Here is a 24,897-nt window from a genome sequence, read left to right on the forward strand (position 1 = left end):
CAAGTGTGCGTGTACTGTAAAGGTTGTAATTTGACGGTATGGGATTGTAATTGGGTTCCTGTGTGAGTGAAAACAATTTATCAAAATATTTTATCCAAAAGGTTTTATTTTCTCTTCCAAAGTCAAAATCTAGTTAATCGGAAAAACAGAATGATGACCACATTTATTTGGGGCTGTCATCACTCAAACACCATGGACAGTTTGTAAGTTGTACTACACTACATGTAATAATGCTTCAAGTGAATTAAGAAGAATAAGAAACTTACTGTTGGCCCGACATGGCTGGCTAGTTGGGGCGATTGACTCGTAATCTGAGGGTTCAAATCCTAGTCATACCACATTTGACACTTTGTTTGTTCTTTTGCCCGTAACACCAACACATACTACGTTTTTTTGTTGTTGTTTTTTTACCACATGTGGTAGAGTTCCATCATTCACTGAGTAAATTGTGAAGGAATAACTTAAAACAACTATTCAGTCATAACACTCAAGCTACTATTTTTTAAATAGCTGACTGGTGGATCCAGTTTTGTATTATGCAGAGCCCTAATTTTTATGTTGCAAAAATGAAAATTGTCTGGTAAATAATTTCTATATTCAAAGTTTTATTAGATAGACAATTATTTATGAAAAAAACAAACTTAATTATCACAGCAGTACATGTACACAGTTTCTGAACAATATAACAGATACAAGGTTTTACACATGCATTGTTTTGTACCTAAGTATCAATAACTCACTTAAACCTAAGAATCTGTCATGTAGAACTGCACTGACAATTTTTCCAACATTTCCTCTACTAGTAATAAAACATTAACAGTTGGTGTTATCAGAAAGAAATATTTCACTCCTGCAACACTGATCCTCTGTAGGTGCTAGCTATTTGTTCTTTAAAATCTTATAACAGGGTTAAGTTTGCTGTGCTATCAGTTTCCAATTTAAACTGCCATAACATCTGGAATGTATTTAATCCATTAACTAAACTGTACTTTAAATGACAGTTGAGATATGTACAAAGAAATATATATATATATTACAAGTTATGTGCAACAAAACAAATTCTTCACAGACAGCTATTTTCAAATGTGAAATCTGCAAGTCAAAAACACTAATATAATCTTCAGTAACAAAATGAAAAGCATAACACACCATGCGCAAAAAAAAAACAAACAGTGCAAGCAAATAAGAGCAAACATTTAAACACATAACTTAATGAACAAAGAAGGAATAGGGCACCAAATTCTTTATAGGTTCAAATGGAATAACACTAATTAGTGTTACATATGGAAATATATGGTCATAAACAAAGTGAAGCATTATGAGCTAGAAACACAAATTGCAAATAATTATACAGGAACAAAGGTTTTATATTTTTTTATTCCTAGAACTTAATCTAAGTATTGGGTTTAGGAATAATTCGTGAGCGTTTTTTCAAGTTAAAAAAATATATTCATAAATGAAACGCTTTCGCAAAATATTTCATGTCATTTGGTAGATAATTTTTTGCTCTAATAGATGGTGTGTTTGATTTTCATGTCTTTAATTTTTGCTTTCATTTTCAGCTCATTAAATGGAATGTCAAGTGGACAAAATTGAGCATTTTCGACACCATCTGCTTTTCGCATTTAATTTCTTGCAATTTTGTTTACAACAATGCATACTATATACCTAGGTATTACATGAAATAAAGTATCATAATAAATGTTTTGGGTGTAATGTGTTCATGCTTTGAAGTATTGTATAGTCTTGCATGTAATGCTTGAATGAAATTATTTAAAAATGCTCAAGAATTATTCCTCACCCTAATATAACCACTAATGAAAGCCAATTAAATGTTTCTTTGAACACTCCCACACTTAGTTATATTTGTTTAGTGATATTTTTGCAAAGCTACAAGGGTTATTTGCATTAATTCATCACTAATTTTGATCTAACAGACTAGAAAGAAGACAGCTAGTCAACAGCACCTACATGTACGACCATCTCTTTGGTCACTCTTGTCTGATCATACAGTAAAATTTAACTATCACCCTTAAAAGGCATCCACAGCTATAAAGTGCAGAGTAAATTTCTGGCAGTTTTGGGATGTTAACAATGAAACTGAGCAAGCACAGTCTTACACACTAGCTATTGGGTCACACTTAGTCCACACACTCACATGTAACACACCTACATCTTTCATCGCAATACCATTTCCACAGTTTTATATCAGCATTAGAAAAATTACAGAAAATAACATAGAAAACTAGATGTAATATTTTTGTAATAAAAACAATGAAAGTTAAAAATGAAATTTCAATGAAAGTTAAAAGTAAAAAAAGTTTTTACCATAAATGAAATTTCTTCACTGGCACACTGTTCTACTGTATATCTAAAGTAAAAAAATTTCTTCACTGGCACACTGTTCTACTGTATATCTAAAGTAAAAAAAAAAGTTTTTTTTTACCATAAATTAAAAATGAAATTTCTTTACTGGCACTGTTCTATTGCATATCAAATGTAAAAAAACAAAAATAACGTTTTTACCACAAATGGTAATTTTTCTCAATTATTTCAGTGAACTGGTTTTGAAACACGTCATCTTCAAATACACAGAATTTTAAAAGTAAAGTATTCACAAGTGCTGATGATGGTAACTGCATTACCAAAGTAATTAAAGATCAAATATTTCAGCTTATTAAAGTTACAAATACAATCACTTTAAAAGGCTGCATTTATGTAAACTGTTTTTATATAACGATATTTGCCTGAGACTTATTATAATGAGCCAGGCCAACTTTTAACAATAACTACATTAATGCTATTACCTGGTAATGAAATTAAGACAGGTTACTTATTTCAATTGTACTGCTCAGGATATTTTGTCTCATATTACATACAACAGCAAACACAGCATGCATCAATATTGATTAATATCCATTAACAAAATGATAGCCTTTAATTTTTCTTTCTCACCCCATTTTTATCTTTTAGGATTCAAATAATTACAGTAGATTCTGGTTAACTGGGCCACAGATTAATTGGGGCAGCCGTTTATTGGGATAAATTTTGAAAAACGAAACCTAATCAAAAACAACCTAAATTTGCTTCACTTATATGGGACATCAAACTGCTTAATTGAGCCAATATAATAGCATGCTGTACTCAAAGTGACCTGTGAGTTGTTACTGAGCTGTCACTGACTGACTCACTGTGTTCATCACTACTATTACCATATTTTGCTTCTAGTCCTGTAGTGGCTGCTCAATGAATCAGTTGTGATCATTTGTGTAGCATCTAATAATTTCTGTATCATTTATGTAAAATTTCAGACCCCTACAAAAAATACCATGGAAAGATTTGATGTTTGCTGAGAAAATTGCTATTCTGGACCAAACAACCATCTAACACAAGTCAATGCCAGTTGGCTGAGATAACTGGAGTGCAAAGATCTACAACAGCATGGGTAATACAGCAGCAAGATGAACTGTGAAATGAATGGATCTAATGCAAAGGAAGGAGGAGAAGGATATTCTTAAAAATGAAAGCAAGAAGGCAAGGATCCAGATGCTCAGAAGGCTCTCAATTGGTGGTTCTTTATCATAACTGGATGAGGTGTGCATGTCAGTAGTCCAATGTTAAAGAGTAAATCGGAGTGAAAAGCTGGGTCACAATGATTTCAAAGCAACAAATGTTTGGTCGATGGAAGACTAGGTTTGGCAATAAATTCAAGAAAGCACAAGAGAAATGATGAGTGCTGAACTGTAAGTGCTGAGTGAAAGTCAATAAAACTGCCAAATTTGCTTCAAAAATTCTGTGCAGAAGACATCTACAATGCCAATGAAACAGGCCTATTTTACAGTGCCACACCAGATGACTCCCTCATCTACAACCACACAACACTTTCTGGTTCAAAGAATGCAATGGATCATGTGACTGTGTTGAGCTGTTCAAAACATGCCAGAAACTGTTAAAAACATAACCTATTGGTTGTTGGGAAAAGCGCTAAGCCTCGGTGTTTTAAGGAGATAAGAATGGACAATTTACCAGTTTTGTACCACGATAACAAAAATGCATGGATGACATTGTAATGTTTGAGAAATGGCTAAAGAACTGTAATGCTGAATTGCAATTAAAGTCAAGAAACATTTTGCTGCTCCTTGACAATACTGCAGTACACCCTCATTTCGATTGCTTGAAAATCATCCAACTGGAATTTCTGCCACCTAATACCTTATTCTTAGTGCAGCCTATGGAGAGGGGAATCATAAAAAACCCAGACATTGTATTGTGGAAAATTGTTAAACTACATCTTCAAAGAAATTGAAGAGCATATGTTAACATTATCTTCAACAGCTAAGGAAGTAAGTGCAAATATCAATCTTTTACAAGCAGTACAGTTTATTGCCAATAGTAGGAGAGGTATAAAAGCACCAAGACCATTCATAATTGCTTTGCTCACTGCAGTTTTAAACACTGTCTTGGAGTTGCCCGATAGTGAAAATAAAGCCATTTTAGAAGTACAACATGTCAAAAACTATGAAGGGTTTACATGTATCAAAAACAGTCTGCAGCATTACAATGAAAATGAAGACAGTGAAGATACAACTATTGATCAAATTGCAGCAAAACACCAAAAAACATCAGAAGACTAGGAAAGTAATGAGAATGACACACCTCAGTTTGAACGAGTGACTCACCAAGAAGCCAGGAAATGTGTTGATGGATTACAACATTATTTTATGCAAGAAGGCAATGAAGACAGTCCAATATCTGCAGTAGATACCTTTGCTGATTTTGTTCAGATACAGTCAGCTAAGAAAGTATGGCAGGGTCCACTCGATAAATTTCTCCAACGTTAATAAGTGCTAAAATCTACAGTAATGCAAACGCATGAACAAGCAGAAATTAAATTTGTTTTCAAGGTAAATAGAAAAATAAATAGAAAAACTTTTGTCTTATATACTATATGTGTGCACCTTTTAAGTCTTTTTTGTGAAGCTTTGTATAATTCGAGCAACTGCTTAATTGGGTGAAAGTATTCTAGTCTCAATGTGACACACTTAACCAGAATCCAATATGTTTCAAAACATCTATAGAAGTAATGAAACTGTGCTGTTTTCCTTGAAGGATGTGTCTAGTACTTGTACTACTTGTACATTAGTTTTGAGCTCAATCAAATTATGATTGACTGGATTCAAAAACAAAAAAATCTCAATCTATTACTTAATCAAGTTATGTGGTACAATATTATATGTTACAACTACAAGCTGTCCTTGTTCTGGACAACTCTATGCTTTATCATGAATAATCTATTGAAATCAACGACTTCATGAAACTTCAACATTGAAAACACTATCTATCCTCACTTTTTTATTTTCTAAGCAAAAAAACAAAAACAAAGCATTATTTACAAATAGAATAAAATGAATAGTCTGTTAAAACAAATTCACTGTTCAAAAATTTCCTTTCAACTGAGTTCTTCATTCCTATAAATAATAGGGCTATTGCCTACACCATCAAGTAGATTATTATTTGTCAACATACTGCTAAATATTTTAAAGGTAAACTTGAGTATGTTTTATTATTTTAACATTTACTATAGGTGAGAAGACAGAAATGCAGAATTAATATAACTATTTAACAAGTATTTATAAGATCATTCTATAACACAACTTCATGGTATATACTTATATAATACTTCCTGCAATGAATAATTGAAATTGTTTTGAGTAAAAATAAGCACAGGGATAACACTGCATTTTGGTAAACATGAATTTCAACATTTGGTACAGTACGCCCCTCTCAATAGTCTAATGCTGTAATTTTCTCAATAAAATTTTTTTCCCCAAGTTTATAGTTATTGATGCAAGTTTCATTCAAGATATGTTTTTATGGTATAAAAAATAATTACACATTATTTTTAACAACAGTCACCTCTGAACCACAACTGACAAAGATATACTAGAAATGCTTTAAAGTTTTTGTGCCTCTGATTCTAACATGATTTTTGTGATAAGTTTTAGTCGTTAAAATCTTGTATACTATTTAAATTGTCCAGAAATAAAATGTTGCTCAGCAGTATCTTTCTTTGTAAATTCCTAATGCACAATATCATGTGATAAACACACACACACAATCTATATAACAGCTTTAACTGTTTAGTTCAATAAAATCTGTCCAGCACAGAACAAGTTTTGTTCCACATACATGTTTTTTTTAATTTTTAATTGTAGTAAAGTTTGATTATAAAAACAATGTGGCAGAAAGTGCTTTGTACTAAAATCTGTCTTTAAAACTCCCACTGCAAGTTTTTCCTCTTTTTTTTTTTTTACAAAACAACATGGGTTGTTTCCATATCCTCAAAGTGTAGGTAACTGTTCAATTGGAGTATGGAATCTGAAGTCTTCTGGAAATAGTTCAGTGGCTTTTGGATACATTAGTTTATACGACTGGCGGATGGTAACATCAGCCACACCTGCTATATCTCCAATTTCTGAAATTACCACAAAAATAAATTCAAATTCAAATTGTATCAATAATTTATTTAACTCACTGGATATGATTAATCTGTATTCTAAGTACTTAAAGCTGTTACAATAGCAGCATGAAAACTTTTAGTCGCAGTCAAACACATTGTCCAAGTGGCAGTTAAGAAATTAGAATCACCAAGTACTTAGAAATTAAACAAAATGTCTGAAAGAATTGTCACTTTAACCATAGAAGAAATTCAAGCCTCTAAATTATTTGACATTAATGTTATATGACTGTATTTAAAGTAACAATGACATTAATATTTTGCAATTCAGGAAAACTCCTTAAACTACAACTTTCAACAGAGTAGAAATAATCTGAAAATATAATTGCAGTAAATTGTTGGAAAAGAAAATACAGATGATGAAATCACATTAGAAGTGGAGTTCTGGGCAGAGCTTTAAAATACACTTCTTGGGGAATTAACGTTGCTTCCATTCATTTTTCAGCATTATTTTACAACTTACATAGTTAAGGGTGTTAACATTTAGAGAGAAACATTTTGTAGTGTTGCAATATACATTTATACCTTTCTACCAAAATCAAATGATACACAAAAAAAAACACTTGTTCACCTGCAAACAAAAACAAGCATGAGACAGGATATATTCTACACAGACATAAAATCTATGGTACAAAGTTCCCATTATCATAACCCATATATCAGAAATGTATAAAAGTTTATTGTATTAATGAATTGAAAACACACTTCTATTACTGAAAAAGAGTAATTTCTAAGAGAAAAAAAATTACCCTTTTGTGATTTTTTATCTTCTGAAGCTTGAGATGCCATATAAATTGCTGCTGCTGCAACTGATATAGGACTTCTTCTACAAAATTCGAAATCAGAACAACAACAAATATGTTGGTTCAACTAGATCATTAACTGAGTGAAACACAAGAGCATAAATTACAGGAAATTAAAAATTATTTCATGTTCAATAACTGGTAGCTACAGAAATAACAATCTTACATTTCATTACAAAAGTTCATTTGCAAAATCCGAACAGTTGTTTCGTTTGATAATAATATTTATATCAAAATTTATCTACTCATATTTACAATAAATAAGTTTTAAATATGCAGTTTTATTAAAAGTTCATATAATGTTCGTAAATTCCAGATCTATTAGTTGTAAAATGATATGGAAATTCATTTTATGTTGATTTTTAATGGTTTGACAATCTGTTCTCCAAAAAGAATTTCTGCCAGTCTTCTTGCTCATTAGGTCTGATTTCTCTAACTAAAGCCTAACTGAAATGTGTGAAATGTATTTTTGAAAGATGAAAATATTGGAAGATGAATGATATTAAAAATATCACAAAAATCATGTATTCAGTACTAATATTATGTATTTTAATGACAGTCCTTTGCTAATTATTTAGATAATACAAGTTAATTTGCCAGTGGTTTAATAAACAAGAATAATAAAGCTACAGCTTTTCAAAATGTACACAAAATATTATTAGCTGGAGAAAACCAAGAGTATGTGATATTCAGTCAAAGATTAGCATTCGTACCATTTCTTACATTTCAAAAATGACCAGAAAACTAAAAATGTTTCATGGTTTGAGAAGTTACAGCTTTCAAAACTTTTAAAGGAAAATGTTGATTTTATAAATATCACTTAAAAATTATCAGTCACTAACCAAATAACAAAAAAACATTAATAAAACGTGCTTACAAAATAATACAATCCATATTCTCCACATTAAATACAAAATATATCCTTACAAAAAAATTAAATACAGAACTTTCCAAAAAATGAACAAATGTCCACACAGACTGGATATTCTGTGCATTACCTTTTTTCTCCATATCATCAAATCATAATGATTCAAACCAGAGGAAAAGCTAATATAAAACGTTTTTATTTCTAAAATAAAAATATAGAAGTCTATATATTTTAAGATAGCAAACGTTATTCATGCAAAAATCAGTTTAGTTATGAGAGAAACAGAGAATTAACTAGCAAATATACATTGTAAAATTTTCTACAAACATACCCAGGCACAATATCCAACTCAACAGCTTTCCTAGCTATATGTGTTGCTGCTCTTTGAACCGTATTAGGCAATCCAAGGTTGGAACAAAAGCGAGACTACAGAAAATAAATGTTTAACATAAACACGTGTAACTGCTCCATGGAAGCAAATCTGTGGTTTCAATAATACAAACAACTATTTTCAGACCAATTTACATTTTTTATAATGTAAAAATACTGTGCTTGAAAATACCTCTAATAAAATATTAGACTATCAGCACACCAAAAACATATACTTGATAGCCAATGTTTTTTTTTTGCACTAGACCAAATTAATAAATCTCTTACCATGAAATCTCCAGTCGTAATGAGATCAACACTAGTCTCTAATGCTTTCAGGATCAGTTTGAAACAACGTCCTATCTCTTTCTTAGATACTTTAGAAACAGCACAAATTTCTATGACATTGAAAAAAAAGTTAAATCAGCAGCTTTCAATGAACAAATTTAAAGTCAGATGAAAATAATGAATTTTTATAACTACGTATACCAAAGTCTCACAATTTACACTTGTACAAAAACTAAAGCTTGGGTTGGCTTCACTTATTTATTTCACTCTAAATTTGTACTCAACACCTGCTGACAATCTTGAAGCAACAGGTATATTTCTTTTTGTCATAATTCAAATATAATATGATACATGATATACAATTTTATCTGCTTTGTACACAAAATGTTATGTTTAACATGAGGACAAGAAAAACCCAAGTCCAGAACCTTTAATATAAAGTTAACATATATGTGTAGGTTATATATTAAAACTGATTTGTAACATACCTTTTGCAGTTACATAGAAATTACATTTATACTTCCAATTTTCTACTTTCCAGATGATTGTTTTCTGAATATATATCTATACAACACTTTATGAAATAAGCTATTCTGTACCTGTGGTAACAATAACGTACCTTTAAAAGTTCTGGGAACACCTTCTTGTCTACAAGCTATGTATAAGCATGATGATGCAATTGCATCATTACTCCTGCCTTTCAATGTCTTTCCATCATGAACTTGTTTAAACAAACTGTTAGCTCGATCCTTCAGTGAAAAGTAAAGGAATTATCAGACCTCAAGAGAAACTCTACAATGAAAGTCAAACTTAAAACTAAGAAAAATAAGAGAGGAGAAAATGCAAATTTACAAAATTCTTTAAGAAAATCAAAATATCAAACCTCACCAGTTTTATGGTTCCAACAAACCTTTTCTGGGTCAGATGATATGATTGTCATTAATATTTACTGATTTTTCTACTTCTTGGAGAAAAATAAGAAACATTTACTGACAAGAATCTAATTTTGACTTAAAAAGAATTCATATAGTTTGATTTAGCATTTCCATAATTTTTAGGTTGTGGGAGTTGCAATAACCTTTTAAGATACTTTAAAAAAAAACACACACACACACACATTAAAAATACTTCATCAGAAAGTTACATTTTTACATATTCAATAAATTTCAACTTATTTTAATGTAATTCTTTCAAAACCTTACTTTTCCAATGTACCTACTTTACGCTGTCAGCTTTGGTTTATGGACTATTTAAGGCTAACCTAAGTCTACACCAATTCGCTGATCCTTGGGAGATATACCATTTACTACTAAAAATAATGTTTACAGATGGATCATCAAACAGATAAAATTATTCATTATAGTTACTATTCATAATAACGAAAATAGTTTTAACTGTATATTTATTTGGCTGTGTTTAATATACAGTTTTAATTCATGTAGGTAGCGTGCTTTAATCAGAAGTCATTACTAGAACCCAATAAATTTTAACCTCTTTAATGTAACCTGCAAACCTAAATTGGTCAGTGATAAATATATAATTTGACCTCCAGAAAAACAAAACAGCTCAGAAAAATCTGAGCTCTTCATTCTAATCTTTTAATTTTCACATTCTGTATTTTATAGACTTTTCTGGTTTGTAATTATTTAATTAAATACCATCCTGTTCCAAATAATATATTTCATGTTTGCATGTCTAATTACAGAGAAATCTTTCTAAGTTCCTGTTTTTTTATTACTAATATACATATAAAACATTTATTTCTTCTTGTTGTTGTTTTATAATACAACAAAATATCTTGCTTTAAAATTCATATCTTTTCTTTGACACTGGTTTTCTTTAAAATATACATACCTTGAGAAATGAATAAAAGCCTTATAACCTTAACACTTTCAAAAGGTCCACCTTTAAAAAGCACTAGGGTTATAGGGTTTTTATTAATTTCTATCAAGACTTCTTGAGCCTATACGTTTTTCTAACATCATGAACGTACCTTGAGAAAGATATTCTTGTTACTGCAGATAAATTACTTCAATTTATTTATTTATTTAAATCAACTTCATTCTTTTTGTTTTCCAGGTTATTATTACATTATGTGGCCAGACCATCTCCAACCAACAACTGATCCAACTGGCAGGAAGAAGGAATATCACAGGCAGAGGAACAAACTGCTATATATATATAAATGGTGGAGTGCTACAACCAATACCTAGAGGAACAGCAATTGTAAACCAGATCTGCAGTAAGAAGGGCATCAATCATGCCATCCACACCAGCAAAATGCCAATGCCCTAATCTCAACTGAATGGTATTGTACTTCAATCAGGAAGGCTGACCTCCACTGTCCACTACCCCAGTGGCTAAGAACTGGTATGCAACTCCCATCTTTGACTTCTAAGAAGTAAAAAATGCATTGCAGAATCCAGAGGACTGCAGCAATGGAGGCATTGTAATGGGTAACCTTTATCCTATTTTGAAAAGCAGAGCTACCACACTGATGAAGTCAATCAACAAGAAAAATAGCTTAAAAAAAGAAAATTTTGTGGTACTTTAACAAAAATAGCAAAATAACAATTAATAATTACTTATTTTGTATAATATAAAAATTTTGCTTTACAATTAGGTAATGTTTTATAATAATAATAGCACAATTTTTTCTGACAATTTTTAGTATATTGAGTAGTTTAGTTCATTTAGTAATGGATTAACAAAGTTAAGAATTTTCCTAAATTGTTTAAATAAATTAAAGACTATTCTTTGTATGCTTAGCAAATTAGAATGAAAGGTAATTGAATTTGCTATTATAGACAATTCTATATAATACTGTAATGTTTACTTAAAAAGATAATGTCAGGAACATTAAATAGTTTAAAATGAATATTCTTCACAAATGTCAAGTAATAAATACAAAAAAAAAATACTTGCCACTATTGTTTTTGTGAGATTAATTCTGTCAGCCATGTTGTTTATTTCTCTAAATGCATTTGTAAGGGCTCGATCAGAACTGCTCATCTGATGAATAAATGAGTGAACATCAATGGTAAAAAAAAAATTAATTATTCCCAAAAGCACTAATAAAAAATGTTCTAAGCATGTTGTGCTCTATGGTAGACTACACAGAGATACCAACTATTATATCTTGTCCAACTCTTCAGTCACTATTCATTATTTGTGTATTGTAATTCAGAAAGTTCAAACAATGCAGTAACATGTAAATATGTATATTTTTGTTTCTTGTAATAAATACAAAATGAAGGGAAAACAGCTAAGCTGGATCTTATAATTGGAACAAACCTTCCCAAATATACCAAAATATGTATCTAACAGAAAGTTAAAAACCAAATTTAAAACTATTAAAAACATTTACACCATTTTGAGCTATTGCCAACTGATTTCAGATGTTGTTAATTTCTACTTTTACTTAATAAGATTTTGTTTAACAGTAGATTAAATCTAAAAATTTAAATAACCATGAAGTTTTACATTGCCATTACAAAGAACATGTTACCCTTTGCAATATCCATCATGAAATTATTAGTCATGGATAAAATTATTTTGTCAACTGAGCAGAAGAGGTATAAACTAATAGCTGCAATAATTATCACAAGTTATAGCAATAATTGTAGATTATCAGGTTCTTACAGTTCTTCTGTTCTGGTACTTTGCTGTTCCACTCTCATCAAAACTTGCATCTCCTGTTCCCTTTCCAACAACTGTAGACAAATCACTTCCATTAAGTAGTGGGTTCTGTAAGAAAGAAACAGATATATACACACATCTTACAACATACAAGAAAATTAGATCAAAGAAAAATGAAAACAGTGTTGGTTAAAATAATTCCATATAACTTATGAATAGTGAAAAACAATTGCAAAATTAAACTAGCTATATAAGAATAAACTATTTATCACTTGTATTTATATACAACAACAGTTTTTAACAATTTTACATTAAAATAGTTTTTCAGTTATAACCATTTCTTTAATATTTCATCGTTAAGTAATCCATCAATAACTAAAGTCTCACTTTACTACCAAGGTCTATTACATCCAATGCTTATGTTACAGGATTGTAGCCAAATGTGAAATATATATTATAATAAAATATTTTTGCAAACTGATTTCTTCAACAGGAGGTCTAAGGCCACTGGAGGGATCATCTGTTTTAACCGTACAATAGTGTGTTTTTGGTCAGTCAATAAACACTAAAATTATGTGACATAAAAGATGCTTAACAATGCAATTTGTACTGTTCTGATGTCATTAAAATGAGCATGTCACAAATAAGATTTATGCATTCTGTAGGCTATAACAATGCATGACATTTGAACTCAAAGCAATAAATAATATTTGTTACTCTTAATTTTGCTTTGATTTACTCTTAAAATAGAATGATTTTGAGAGCCCTGAGGAAGTACATCTGGTATCATATTACAAATATATAATCAAAATGCAAATAAGATTCACAGATAACATAGATCAACATAACAAAACACTGAAATATCAGATTATTCTTTATGTTTGTTCCTTTCCATTCTTCAACTAGTTTTGTGCCTTCAGAGGTTACTCTCTCTGTGTGTGCATGCTATATACATCAGTGCAAAAAGGGTATAGTACCAAGGGAATTTTTAACTATTAAAACATCTTTCATACTATATCACACCTCATATGTTACTTAAATAATAACACAGATGAGACATGAGACTGGAGTACAGACACAAATCTGATAAATCAAAAATTAGAAAACAAAAGACCCTGTAACATGCAACAGAGGAAAGCGAGACAAGAGGCCCCATTTCATAAAGCTAAATGAAAAAGGACAACAAGTGAAGAACAGTAGGTCTATAATGATGGTAAACACAGCAGTGAATGGTCCACTTATACTGATAAACAACCAATGAGGATGGTCAAACAGGATGGGAAGCCCTTGAGGCAACATGCCTGGAAAGTCTGAACCATCTGGTGAGGGACCAGACAAAAGAGACAAGTGAAGATGGAATGGGAGTAGGGAATGATAGATTCAAGTGAAGCTGATGAAGGAACATGAGAGACAACATAAGAGGAACTGGTGATTATACCAATAGCCATCATAGGTTTGTTTTCTTTAATTTCACACAAAACTACATGAGGACTATCAGTGCTAACAATCAAAGGAATGGAAACCACATCAAAGCTTACAAATATGGGGCAACCAACAGAACATGACAATGACTGGTTAGAACTATCAAAATGACAACAGAAAGAAACCAAGTATGAGGATAAGTATACAGACAACAATTGGCTCATTTCTGGCTAACAGCATCCATCACATTTGCTTGTGAATGAGGAACAGACAACTAAAAATAGGAAAGCTTTGTGTTGAGAAGAGACAAATGCATCCAAATCAGGAATACCCAAACTCCTGAAAAGTGAAAAGATTAACAGACTGCTCTATTGGTAGAACTTTGTCAGGTATGTGATTGCTAAAGCTGTAATGAGCAAACAGTAATCAAATTATTCTATTTGGATAAATGTATTTTACCTTTCATGACTCTTCTAATTTCAAGAAATCAAGAAAAACCAAACACAATGCAACCTGACACACACGTTTTTATATAGGTTAGATGAGTAAAAAAATAATGTAATATGTCAACCACACTACATCTGCTGCAATAAGTACTTGCAAATACCAAGGCTCATCAGGTTGGCTAACATGTAACAGATATAGTAAATGTGAAAGTTATTTATCAGGAATTGGGAGGATACTGGAGATAATTAATCAAATTCAAATGACAGCTTCACATATTTATGAACATGAATACAAAAACAAATACAGGAAATATGCTAAGTATGTATTCATGAATACTTTGTCAGGTAACAAGCAAGAATGATAAAACAGCAGATAACAATTCAATACTTTTATTTTTCAAAATGTAATAATGTTTTAGGACAAAAAATATACTTTTAAAAAAAGACTTAAAGATAACTGTCCATTGTTCTTTATAGCATTAGTCTCTCCAATGTGTTGTCAATCAGCCAACAGCAACCAAGTCTGAAGACTTTTGCCTCCTATGCTGAACAAACCCCTTAAAGATGGGCAGAGGATGCTAGAACACTGAGGAGCATTTGGATAGTAGGGATAAAGGAGAAGTCTTTTTTAGGAATTGTCCAATAACCAGAGGGGTGCTTTGTTCAGGAACGTAAGGACTTTTGATGCACATGTTGATCTCTGTATCCTTTGATTCAAGATGAGATGGCTGGTTTCTTGGAGGCAAAGAAACTAAAAAAATTCTCTTTTGAAAGGGAAGGATTTATTGTCTTTTTTGGTTTCATAGTTGTAGGATTATTCAATGAAGAAACTTTCTTGACTTCTTACTGATTGGATTCATAGACCATGGGTCTAATGAAACAGTCAAACTTGTATCTGTGAAACAATGCCAAAGCCAAGTAGAAGACACTTTGCTGCTTGTACCAAGTCATTACACTACTAATACAAACACGTATCTCAATTATATAATATAGAACAATTTATAATAAAAATATTAAAAAACAATAAATAAAAATGATGAATATAGTTCAAAACATGAGAGTTTAATTATAGAATACAGTTTATAATTGTGAAATAATTAAAATATATAGTAATAAGTATCTCAAATAATAGAAAAAAGTTTAATATGCATGAGAGATTTAGTTTATATATATATATTAATTGTATAATTTACACATAATATAGTTCATATTAATAAAAGTAATAAAAAGGCTTACATTCAGATGTGTCAACAGGTTAGAAGTACTTTCTTCTGAAGTAGAAACAGCTCATATGCAGTATTTATGCTTTGTTTTGATGTAATCAGATTTACAGTCAGAAGTGTTTATGATCTCTTTAAGGTAATTTAGTAACCACCTCAGATTTACTCAAGTGACTTAACAGGATTAATAACCATGTAAAACAATAACTTTAAAGGACTTGGCATGTCCTTTCTTTCAGGATTTATCAGAAGTTCTCTCTGACAATCAATACTATACTACTTATAACAAACAGAAAGTCAAAGTTTTCATCTAACATATGACATTATATTACACTGTTTTCTATACATGCTACAAGATGTAATAATGAGTCTAGAAATTTCACGAGTAAAAAAAGTTGACATTTACAATATTAAATATTCACTAACACAATTGACAAATATGAATACTATGCCAGTAAAAACAAATATTTTAAATTTCCTTATCAAAGTATTTAAGTACAGTATGATACTTCCAAAGATTATTTGGTTACAAATACTCCATGTACAGTACATGATTTAGTAGATTGTTTTAGTATTTAACTTATATCTAGTTCTAAATAGGACTAAGCAGAATTCTAAATTTAGTTTTTAAAAAAAAGAAAGAAAGGACACTAGTTTTAAAAAGCCTAGGAAACAATTCAATTTAAAATCTAAAAGTACCTCTGCTACGCCCACACGTGTAGGGTCATTTGTAGACTTCTCATTGTTGAAAGTTCTCCATTCAGTGCCAACATCCACAACTCTGCAAAAACAATGCTACATTTGAATACAGGATCTGTTAAGTTTGTAAATAAACTAATGAACCACAAGAAAATATTCAACATGTGGAAAGTACTAAATAACTACTAAATATCTTATAAGTTACAACTTCTTACTGCTTGTTCTCATTTCAGTCTTAAGAAAGCTCAATTTTAATTTATAAATGGGTGTATGCATTCATAGCCATGCTTACTAGTAAAAAAATACTGCTACAAGTTGGGATTTATTTCATAGATCTCTTTCAAACTAAACAGTTATAACTATAAACCACAAAACATGACTAAATTCAGTAAATATACTAAAATAAAGACTAAATGCAAATAAAGGACAGTTTAAGGAGCACTATACCTACACTCAACTATTAAACTAAATTATATGTCACTTTAAACACTAAATACTAGGTATGTGATTAAGGTTCATAGCTGCAAATAATGAAAAAGAACAATTTGTCTTTGTATTTCTTAAAATACTTTTGCAACAAAATTTATATTAGGTGTAATGGTACCATTAGAAATGGTATTAAATGTGACTAACAGAAAACAAATTACAAAAATCATTTCTAATGTGTACTAGGAATGTTTCATTTAAAATAACAGCTGACACAAAAAGAGACATTTTCTGGCATGTAAAGCCTAAGAAGTTCTAATGACCAACATTACATTGGAAGCTAGCAAAAATATATTATATGACTTAAGCATAAGCTGTTGCATGTTTCTTATCACAGTGAAACTAAATCTTTTTTTTTTTCACATCACTGGTTTGATCACACATTAATATACACAAATTTACATTAAAGTGCATTGTCAAAACAACAAGAGTCACTAATCAGAATGTCAAAAGCATAATATTCATACACATGTCTAGTAGACATGTTAATATCAAAACACAACTGATTTACTCAAACTGCTATTCCTTGGCATTAGAGGACAAAAAATAATTTTAAACTTCCATTTTTTTCATAATTTAATAAATTAATCAATTTCCACAAAAGTTCTACAATGAAAATCTACAGTGATAAAGAAAAATAAACCTCTTTTTTTTTTTTGGCCCTATACAAAAGAATAAAGAGGTTTTAAGTGTTCTTGTAATTACCAGGTAACCATGAAACTATACATAAACTAAAACTATGAATGCACTAAGCGTATCTTCACAAAATTTAACAAACTTTTAATAAACATTAAAAGTATATTATACATAAAAAAATAAATCTTTATCAAGTATTCATACCACAAAATTATCTGTGAACTTATGATGTCTTTACTGAATCAGGAATGAAAATTCATTTCCATGCTAAGAATAAAAGTACTTCTTTTCATCTTATAGTTTTCATATTTCATTTGCATTACCTACAGAACCTCCTAAACAAATAATTATTTTGTTGTTGTGTATTTTTACTTGGTAAAATTCCCCCCCCCCTCTATCTTAAATTTTCAACTTCCCAACCTTTTGACATATGCTTTCTCAGTTTTATTGCTTACCATTGTACCTTAAACTGTTTTTAGTATATTGATCCAATGGAAAAGGAAAAACTTACATCAAACAGAGTATCAGTATATATCATGGAATATCAAAGTGCCTACTTTGCATACTTTCATCATAGAGCAATCATGAGAAATATTTATATTATTTCTTTGTTATGTAATGTAATAATTTTTGGTTTTTACATTTTATTTACTTCTAATAAAAAAATACAGAATAATAAATAGAAAATATACATAAAAACAAGAAATTTAGCTATTACTTTAGCCTTGAGGCCTTTTGCACTTGGGTGTATGGTTTTTAGTAAGCTTTTCTTATTGTTATGTTGGTTATCACAACAATAGTTTGTATACGACGGCTGTTCAAAAAATATGCGAACTGACGTCATAAAACAAAATGTACTTTATTTAGAAGTTACAGGTCTGGGACCCCTTCAAAGTACTCTCCTCCCCAACGTGCACACTTATCCCAACGGTTGTTTCCACTTGTTGAAACAGTCCTGGAACGCTTCTATTGTAATGTCCTCCATCTCCTTGGTCACATTTGCCTTAATCTCAGGAATCATCTCAAATCCTCTTCCTTTCAAGGGTCTTTTGTGTTTGGGGAACAAGAAAAAATCGCAAGGTCAGGTGAGTAGGGGGGTGGGGAAGAACAGTGATCGAGTGTTTGGCCAAAAACTCACGAGTTCTGAGGGCTGAATGGGCACAAATTTTGCAGCAACGCGGTGCATCTTCAATTTTTCAGTCAAAATCTCGTAACAAAATCCAACTGATATCCCACATTCTTCAGCAAGCTCCCTGACAGTCAGACGTCGATTTGCCTGCACAAGGGTGTTGATTTTGTCGACGTGTGGGTCGTCAGTTGACGTCGAAAGACGTCCAGGACGCTCATCATCTTCAATGGACTGTCGACCGTCCTTAAGACGTTCATGCCACTTGAAACATGCCGTATGCTTCATAGCAACATCACCGTAAGCCATGTTAAGCATAGCAAAAGTTTCAGTCGCAGAGTTTCCAAGTTTAACACAAAATTTCACAGTGAGTCGTTGCTCCTTCAGGTCATTCATTCTGAAATCTGCCAAACGAAAAAATCGCACTTCACTTAAAACCGCATAGCTTATACACAAATGAAGATATCTGCAATTGGGAAATGGCGTCGTAATCAGTTGATCTGTGCAAACCTAGCGACACCAAGCGAATTACCCTGGAACCAACTGCAGCCGCGCAATTCAAACAGTCCGCATATTTTTTGAACAGCCCTCGTAGCTTTGAAATATCCATTTTAGAATACAAAAATACATCAGCCACTTGAATGTCATAAAACTATTTTTCTAGCTAACCTCTAAAAACTACTTGAAGCAATGTCTTCAGTCTAATTACATAAATCTCTCCATGCAACTAGTAATATTGATGTCTAAGACAATTCAGTAGTTACCTTACTTGTGTAATTTAGAATGTTCTTTCTATTGGTTATTAATACATCCAATAGCAATGGAAGACAGAATTAAAGAGATTTCTTAAAATATAGAGGATATGGAAGAGGCATGTCATGTGAGAGTGTTACTCAAAGCAACAAGAAGTTAACATTTTATATTCTGGCTTGTCAATATAAATTTAAATATACAAAAATTCTTAAATCCCTATAACAGAAGAGGGAAAAAATCTATAAATGAGAAGTCAATGAATGTACATCACAGAGATGTGTAAATTGTGAATTTGTTTACATATTTCCATTTAAAATTAAACAAATTTAAGTTTAAATAATGTAAAATTCAGAATTATAAACTACATCTTGATATCAAGTTTATTAACATGTATTGATAATAAAATAGTTTAATTAAATTTTAAATTAACTCTTTAAAAAGTTTGTGATGTCCATTTTGACTCTTCCAAATCCATAGAGTTAAACCTCAAAATAATGAAACATTTTATGAAAAGAAATCACATATCCTTTTTCTTGTCGAGTTATTAAAACTAAAATTGGATAAAAAATATTACTTAAAAAAGATTAAATAAGACATAATTGTGATCCAAAATACCTTGAACTAACCAAACTATTATATTAAAAACTCATCTAGAAAACTAAAAAAAATGAAATTCCAAGAAAAAAGGCATAAATTCATGAATACTCCTTCAATCTATTTTACTTTTCTTTAAAATATTCCAGTTAGATGTTAATTGAAACAGCATCAATTGAGCTACCAGATACATGTAAAACTATCCACTGGGAGCCATCAGTAAGGGAACCAGTGTAAAGCAGTGTATCATTATATGTAATGGTTAATTACAAGTTTTCAAACAATCTCACCAAAATAATGCTTACTAATACAGTTAAGTTTTATTCATCCATCTTGAAAATAATTAAGCAGCAAAATATTTTATAAATAACTTTCTATTTACATTTTACATCAATTTTCTGAAACTTGTTGTTGTTTTGAATTAAGCACAAAGCTACACAATGGGCTATCCATGCTCTGCCCACCACGGGTATCAAAACCCAGATTTTAGCATTGTAAGTCCGCAGACATACCGCTGAGCCACTGGGGGGCTTTTCTGAAACACTGACAGAAACTTAAACTGTGATATCTCCTTTACAAGTCATTAAGTTTATACAAAACTGTCCACAAACTGCTGTTAAAGCAACTTAAAAACGGATTTAATTACTGTATCAACATCAAGTAGCCCTGTAAACGATAATGATTCCAAACAAAATGGATACTTTCTCAGTACAACATTTTCACTTGAATAAATTAGAAATGCTGACTATAATTTCAAATTTATGATGTGTATCTTAATAGCATGTGACAAGCTTTTAGTCAACACTATGACTTTGGTGCACACAAAAATTAAACATGTTACTAAGTTTATGTATTAAAGACATGTCTGTGAAATGCCAATGTTAATCTGATTTAGATTCTGACAAGTTGGTTCAACTGTAAGATGATGTTCATATGAAGATTAAGAATATTTTTGTCAATCATACAGTTTTTATATTGCATTTAGGAGATTGTGGAGGTCATGTGAATCCTTCTTGAACATTACATCCAGCAGTTTCTTAACTATAATAATGACTGTTCCAAAATCAGCAACATAGATTAACAATAAATATTGATAAAGCTGCCATCAAATGCTTAATACTACATTGAACAATACTATGGACAAATTCAGGAAATGTGCAACCTTTGACCCCTACCCACAATTATAGAAGTAAACTGTGTAAATAAATATCTAAAATAAAAATTGATGTTATGTGTACACAAATATAGCCTGAAGTAGAAGCCTATTAAAGGCAAACTACTGAAAAAAATGTGGCAATGCAACAACCTATCATTGACACAGACTCAAAATACATGAACAAAAATACAAGGATCATCAATGATAACCATTGTGTATCAGCTATTTCTTTAACAAACATGATGAGGTGGAGAAGGAAATACTTGTCAATAAACAGTCTTGAACATAATGAATGGATACTATTACGAAACAAATGCATGAAAGAATGAAAACATTATAGGACAGACTATAATGTCACCTTCAGTGATAACAGGTGACAGGGTAAGATCTCTTATGGCTAAAGTTAGAGCTGTACCTAGAAAATGAAAGTATCCATAGTTTATAAGTTAGAACAAAAAGCAATATTTGAGTTTTAAGTAGCAAAAAACTTACATGTGGTAAGTCATGATAGCAAAGAAATCTACAGTACCTTGTGTTAAGGGAAAGAAAGCATAAGTAGAGAAAAAGCTTGCTACTCATCCTAAGTGATAGCAAGCAATACACATTACATTTTTTTTATTTAGGAAACTGCTTCATAAGCAGAAATAAGGACAAAAACCAAGCATAGATGGATGCTTTCATATGCTTTTGTTTTTGTTTTTTTGGAATTTCGCACAAAGCTACTCGAGGGCTATCTGTGCTAGCCGTCCATAATTTAGCAGTGTAAGACTAGAGAGAAGGCAGCTAGTCATCACCACCCACCGCCAACTCTTGGGCTACTCTTTTACCAACGAATAGTGGGATTGACCGTCACATTATAAACGCCCCCACGGCTGGGAGGGCGAGCATGTTTAGCGTGACGCGGGCGCGAACCCGCGACCCTAGGATTACGAGTCGTGCGCCTTATGTGCTTGGCCATGCCGGGCCATTTTCATATGCACAGCTTCAAGGTCTCTGATGGAATATGAAGTATCCACCTTTATCTTTGCTATGGGAAACTTTCTCACTATTCCATCAATTAACACACACAGATATACTTTTCCCATCACCTTATCAGAAACTAGACTAGTTCTCACTGCTACACTACTGCACCCAGTGCCCTGTAGGACTTTTACTTTGTCCCCATCATAGCCTTCACCTATTGGCATGTTGCAATTTGTTGTCACCTTTTAATGTTTGTCACATGCTCCATTCACCACAAGCACTGTTGACCCATTTGTTAATTTGAGCTATTTTCCTGTAAGAAACAGACCAAGACAGACTGTCCATTCGTCTTTGTCCCAATTCCAACATTGAAATATTTTAAATCTCTCCAGAAAAGCACAAATGTTATCATATTTGGACAATTCACATTGGCTGGTCCTGACCTCATTATAATTCTTAGGTCCTACATCTCTCTGTTGGGTGAGCTTTGCAATCAGCATGTGCTTTTAAACCCTATATTTCTAGTCTATACCCTCTCTGTCCTTTTCTTCTTTCTCAAATTTGCAATTGCTTTATTTCCATCTATTGCATTTTTTTCAGTCTTTCTTTCTCTATTCTCTGCCTATGTTCTTCTCACTCTAATTCTCATTTTGTTGTTGTTTAACAAACTCTTGTAGATCATTATCTTTTAGCCCAAGTCATTATCTCTCTTCATCTATTTATCAAAATCAGCCAATATGGTTACATAATACAATTGTAATCTCTACACTATTTTTGCAACCATTACAGTCATGTGTCTATAAACTTACTTCCATCATTTACTACAATCTAATCCTGGCTGGCTGGCAATGTTGGTTTTGTACAGTGTCCAAGATTCTTTGCAAAATCTAAACAGACAGCACACAATCCACTTGTTTCAAAATAATGTATATTCAAAAAATGTCAAACACTTGAACCAAAATTCATTACACTATTGTTTACCATACATGAATCTAGAGCTTTAACAATTCTCTTTTTCATCAAAAGTCCATATTGGGTGGTTAATTTGTTTTAAAACCTAACTCACAAGATGAATTATTTCTTCTTTCCTCCTTTTATCACACTACAATCAATGATAAATACACTTATCGTACCCTGTGGGTTACCACAGTTCTATCCAAAGATTTAAATAATTGTCTCCTTTTCATCAACATTCACACAAATTGTTCAATTACTTTACAATCCAATTGAATAGATAGATTACTATTCTTTATTTCTGTTATTACAATACAAACTGTGAAATTCATTTACAATATTGCCCATTATAGCTAAACTAACAATCATGCAGTCTAACTTTATTTTTGCTTTCACTAATTTCCTTCTTCTGTATCTACACATATTCCAAACAAGGAATAGAAAAATCTACAAATATCTAGCCCACTGGTAACAGTAATGTTAAAAATAATGAGAAATGTTTAGAAGCTTCAAGTGAAATGGCATCAATAATATTAGAAAAGCCTGGTGCAATAATTAAACTATACACACAAAGAATGACTCATACATAATGAAACTTGACACAACTATTGCTCTTAAAATAAATAACTTTTAACATTCTAGCTATGAAAACTAAATAATCATTAAGTATTAAATCACCAAATAAACTAAACAATCTTGTATATCCAACAATGAACAAATTTTTGTTTTAGAGTAGAAAGTAAAGAAAACAAAAGATAAACAGAGAAGCCCCATCAATAAATATGATGAAAAAAAAGGAATACATCAGTGACAGCAGTCAACTAATGTTAATAGATCAGTGGAAAGAAAAAATATTAAAATTATAATTCATGTTTTTACCTCCTTCCATACAGGATCAAGTGCTTTGGCCAAACTGGTAATTGCAAAGTTACCATCAGCTTCCATACTGTAACTTAATATATTTTGCATATCTCAGTGAAATATGGCAAGCTTTCAATACAAATTACATGTTTTTATACATTGAAAATCAAATTTTTAATTGAAGTATTTTTACTAACGACTTCCGTGAATACAAGTAAGTAACTCATGTTGCCTTATGATGAATTGTTTCTTTTTTTCATTATGGTACCTAATCTAGCCTAACAAGTTTCTAATATTTTACATTTCAGTTACTTTTATAACCATAAATAAAGAATACACAAACATGAAATAGAATACTTATCTTCAACCTTTGTTATCTGTTGTCAATGAAATTTAAGCCTACCTTTTTTTATAATGATAATATTAGTATATTAATTTTTTTTATTTACTTAAGTAATGGACCCAAATACACAGAATATTAATATGTACAAGGCAAACAAAGTCCTATAACAATTATAATTTAACTATCTTTTTGCCTAGGACAAAAATTACTTAAATTAATTTCTCTTCCTACTAAATTTGAACAACACAAATAAAACTTTCACACTGAAGACAAAATTGCTAATACTATGTACCTAAAATGAACAAAATGAATTAAAACTTTGGTATTTGTTATAAAACAATTGTGATTCTCATATTAAAGGAGATTAAGAATTGGTAAAACATTTCTTTAGAAAGTTAAGAACTTAAAATTTATATAATATTAAAATTTGATTTATTGACTATGTTTGAATGCTATATTTAGCTATATACATTGATAATAATATAGTTTAATTACATTTTGAATATAACAACTCTGTAAAAAGTGGTGACATGCACACACAGTGACATACCTGTAGTGAAAGGGTTAACTTCAGTGAGCCTTGAATGTTGCTAAAAAACTCTGAACTAGTCAAAATTACAACTTCAATTTTGAGTATGATGCCATATTCTCAAACAAGCATGTAGCAATTACTATACAGTTCCTAATAACAGTTGGGTCCTGAATAATAGTAGAGGGTGGAAAATGGAATTTTCTTTCCCTCTGTATTTCATGT

At 31.0% G+C, this 24,897-nt stretch overlaps 1 protein-coding gene across 3 annotated transcripts in view; it reads right to left on the bottom strand.

Moving 5' to 3' along the window:
* Positions 1–588: 588 nt before the first annotated feature.
* The window catches only part of LOC143245037 (transcription initiation factor IIB-like), a 32,284-nt gene continuing 7,975 nt past the window's right edge, over positions 589–24,897 (bottom strand). For all 3 annotated transcript variants that reach the window (XM_076490818.1, XM_076490819.1, XM_076490817.1), the window contains exons 3-10: positions 16,272–16,353; positions 12,488–12,592; positions 11,771–11,857; positions 9,465–9,594; positions 8,846–8,955; positions 8,520–8,614; positions 7,267–7,343; positions 589–6,475 (exon numbers count right to left, since the gene is read on the bottom strand). In XM_076490818.1, coding sequence (XP_076346933.1) covers positions 6,342–6,475; positions 7,267–7,343; positions 8,520–8,614; positions 8,846–8,955; positions 9,465–9,594; positions 11,771–11,857; positions 12,488–12,592; positions 16,272–16,353 — 820 coding nt within the window. In that variant the 3' untranslated portion in view covers positions 589–6,341. The remainder of the gene's footprint in view (positions 6,476–7,266; positions 7,344–8,519; positions 8,615–8,845; positions 8,956–9,464; positions 9,595–11,770; positions 11,858–12,487; positions 12,593–16,271; positions 16,354–24,897) is intronic.

This window comes from Tachypleus tridentatus, chromosome 2, assembly GCF_004210375.1.
Source record: "Tachypleus tridentatus isolate NWPU-2018 chromosome 2, ASM421037v1, whole genome shotgun sequence".
NCBI lineage: Eukaryota > Metazoa > Arthropoda > Merostomata > Xiphosura > Limulidae > Tachypleus > Tachypleus tridentatus.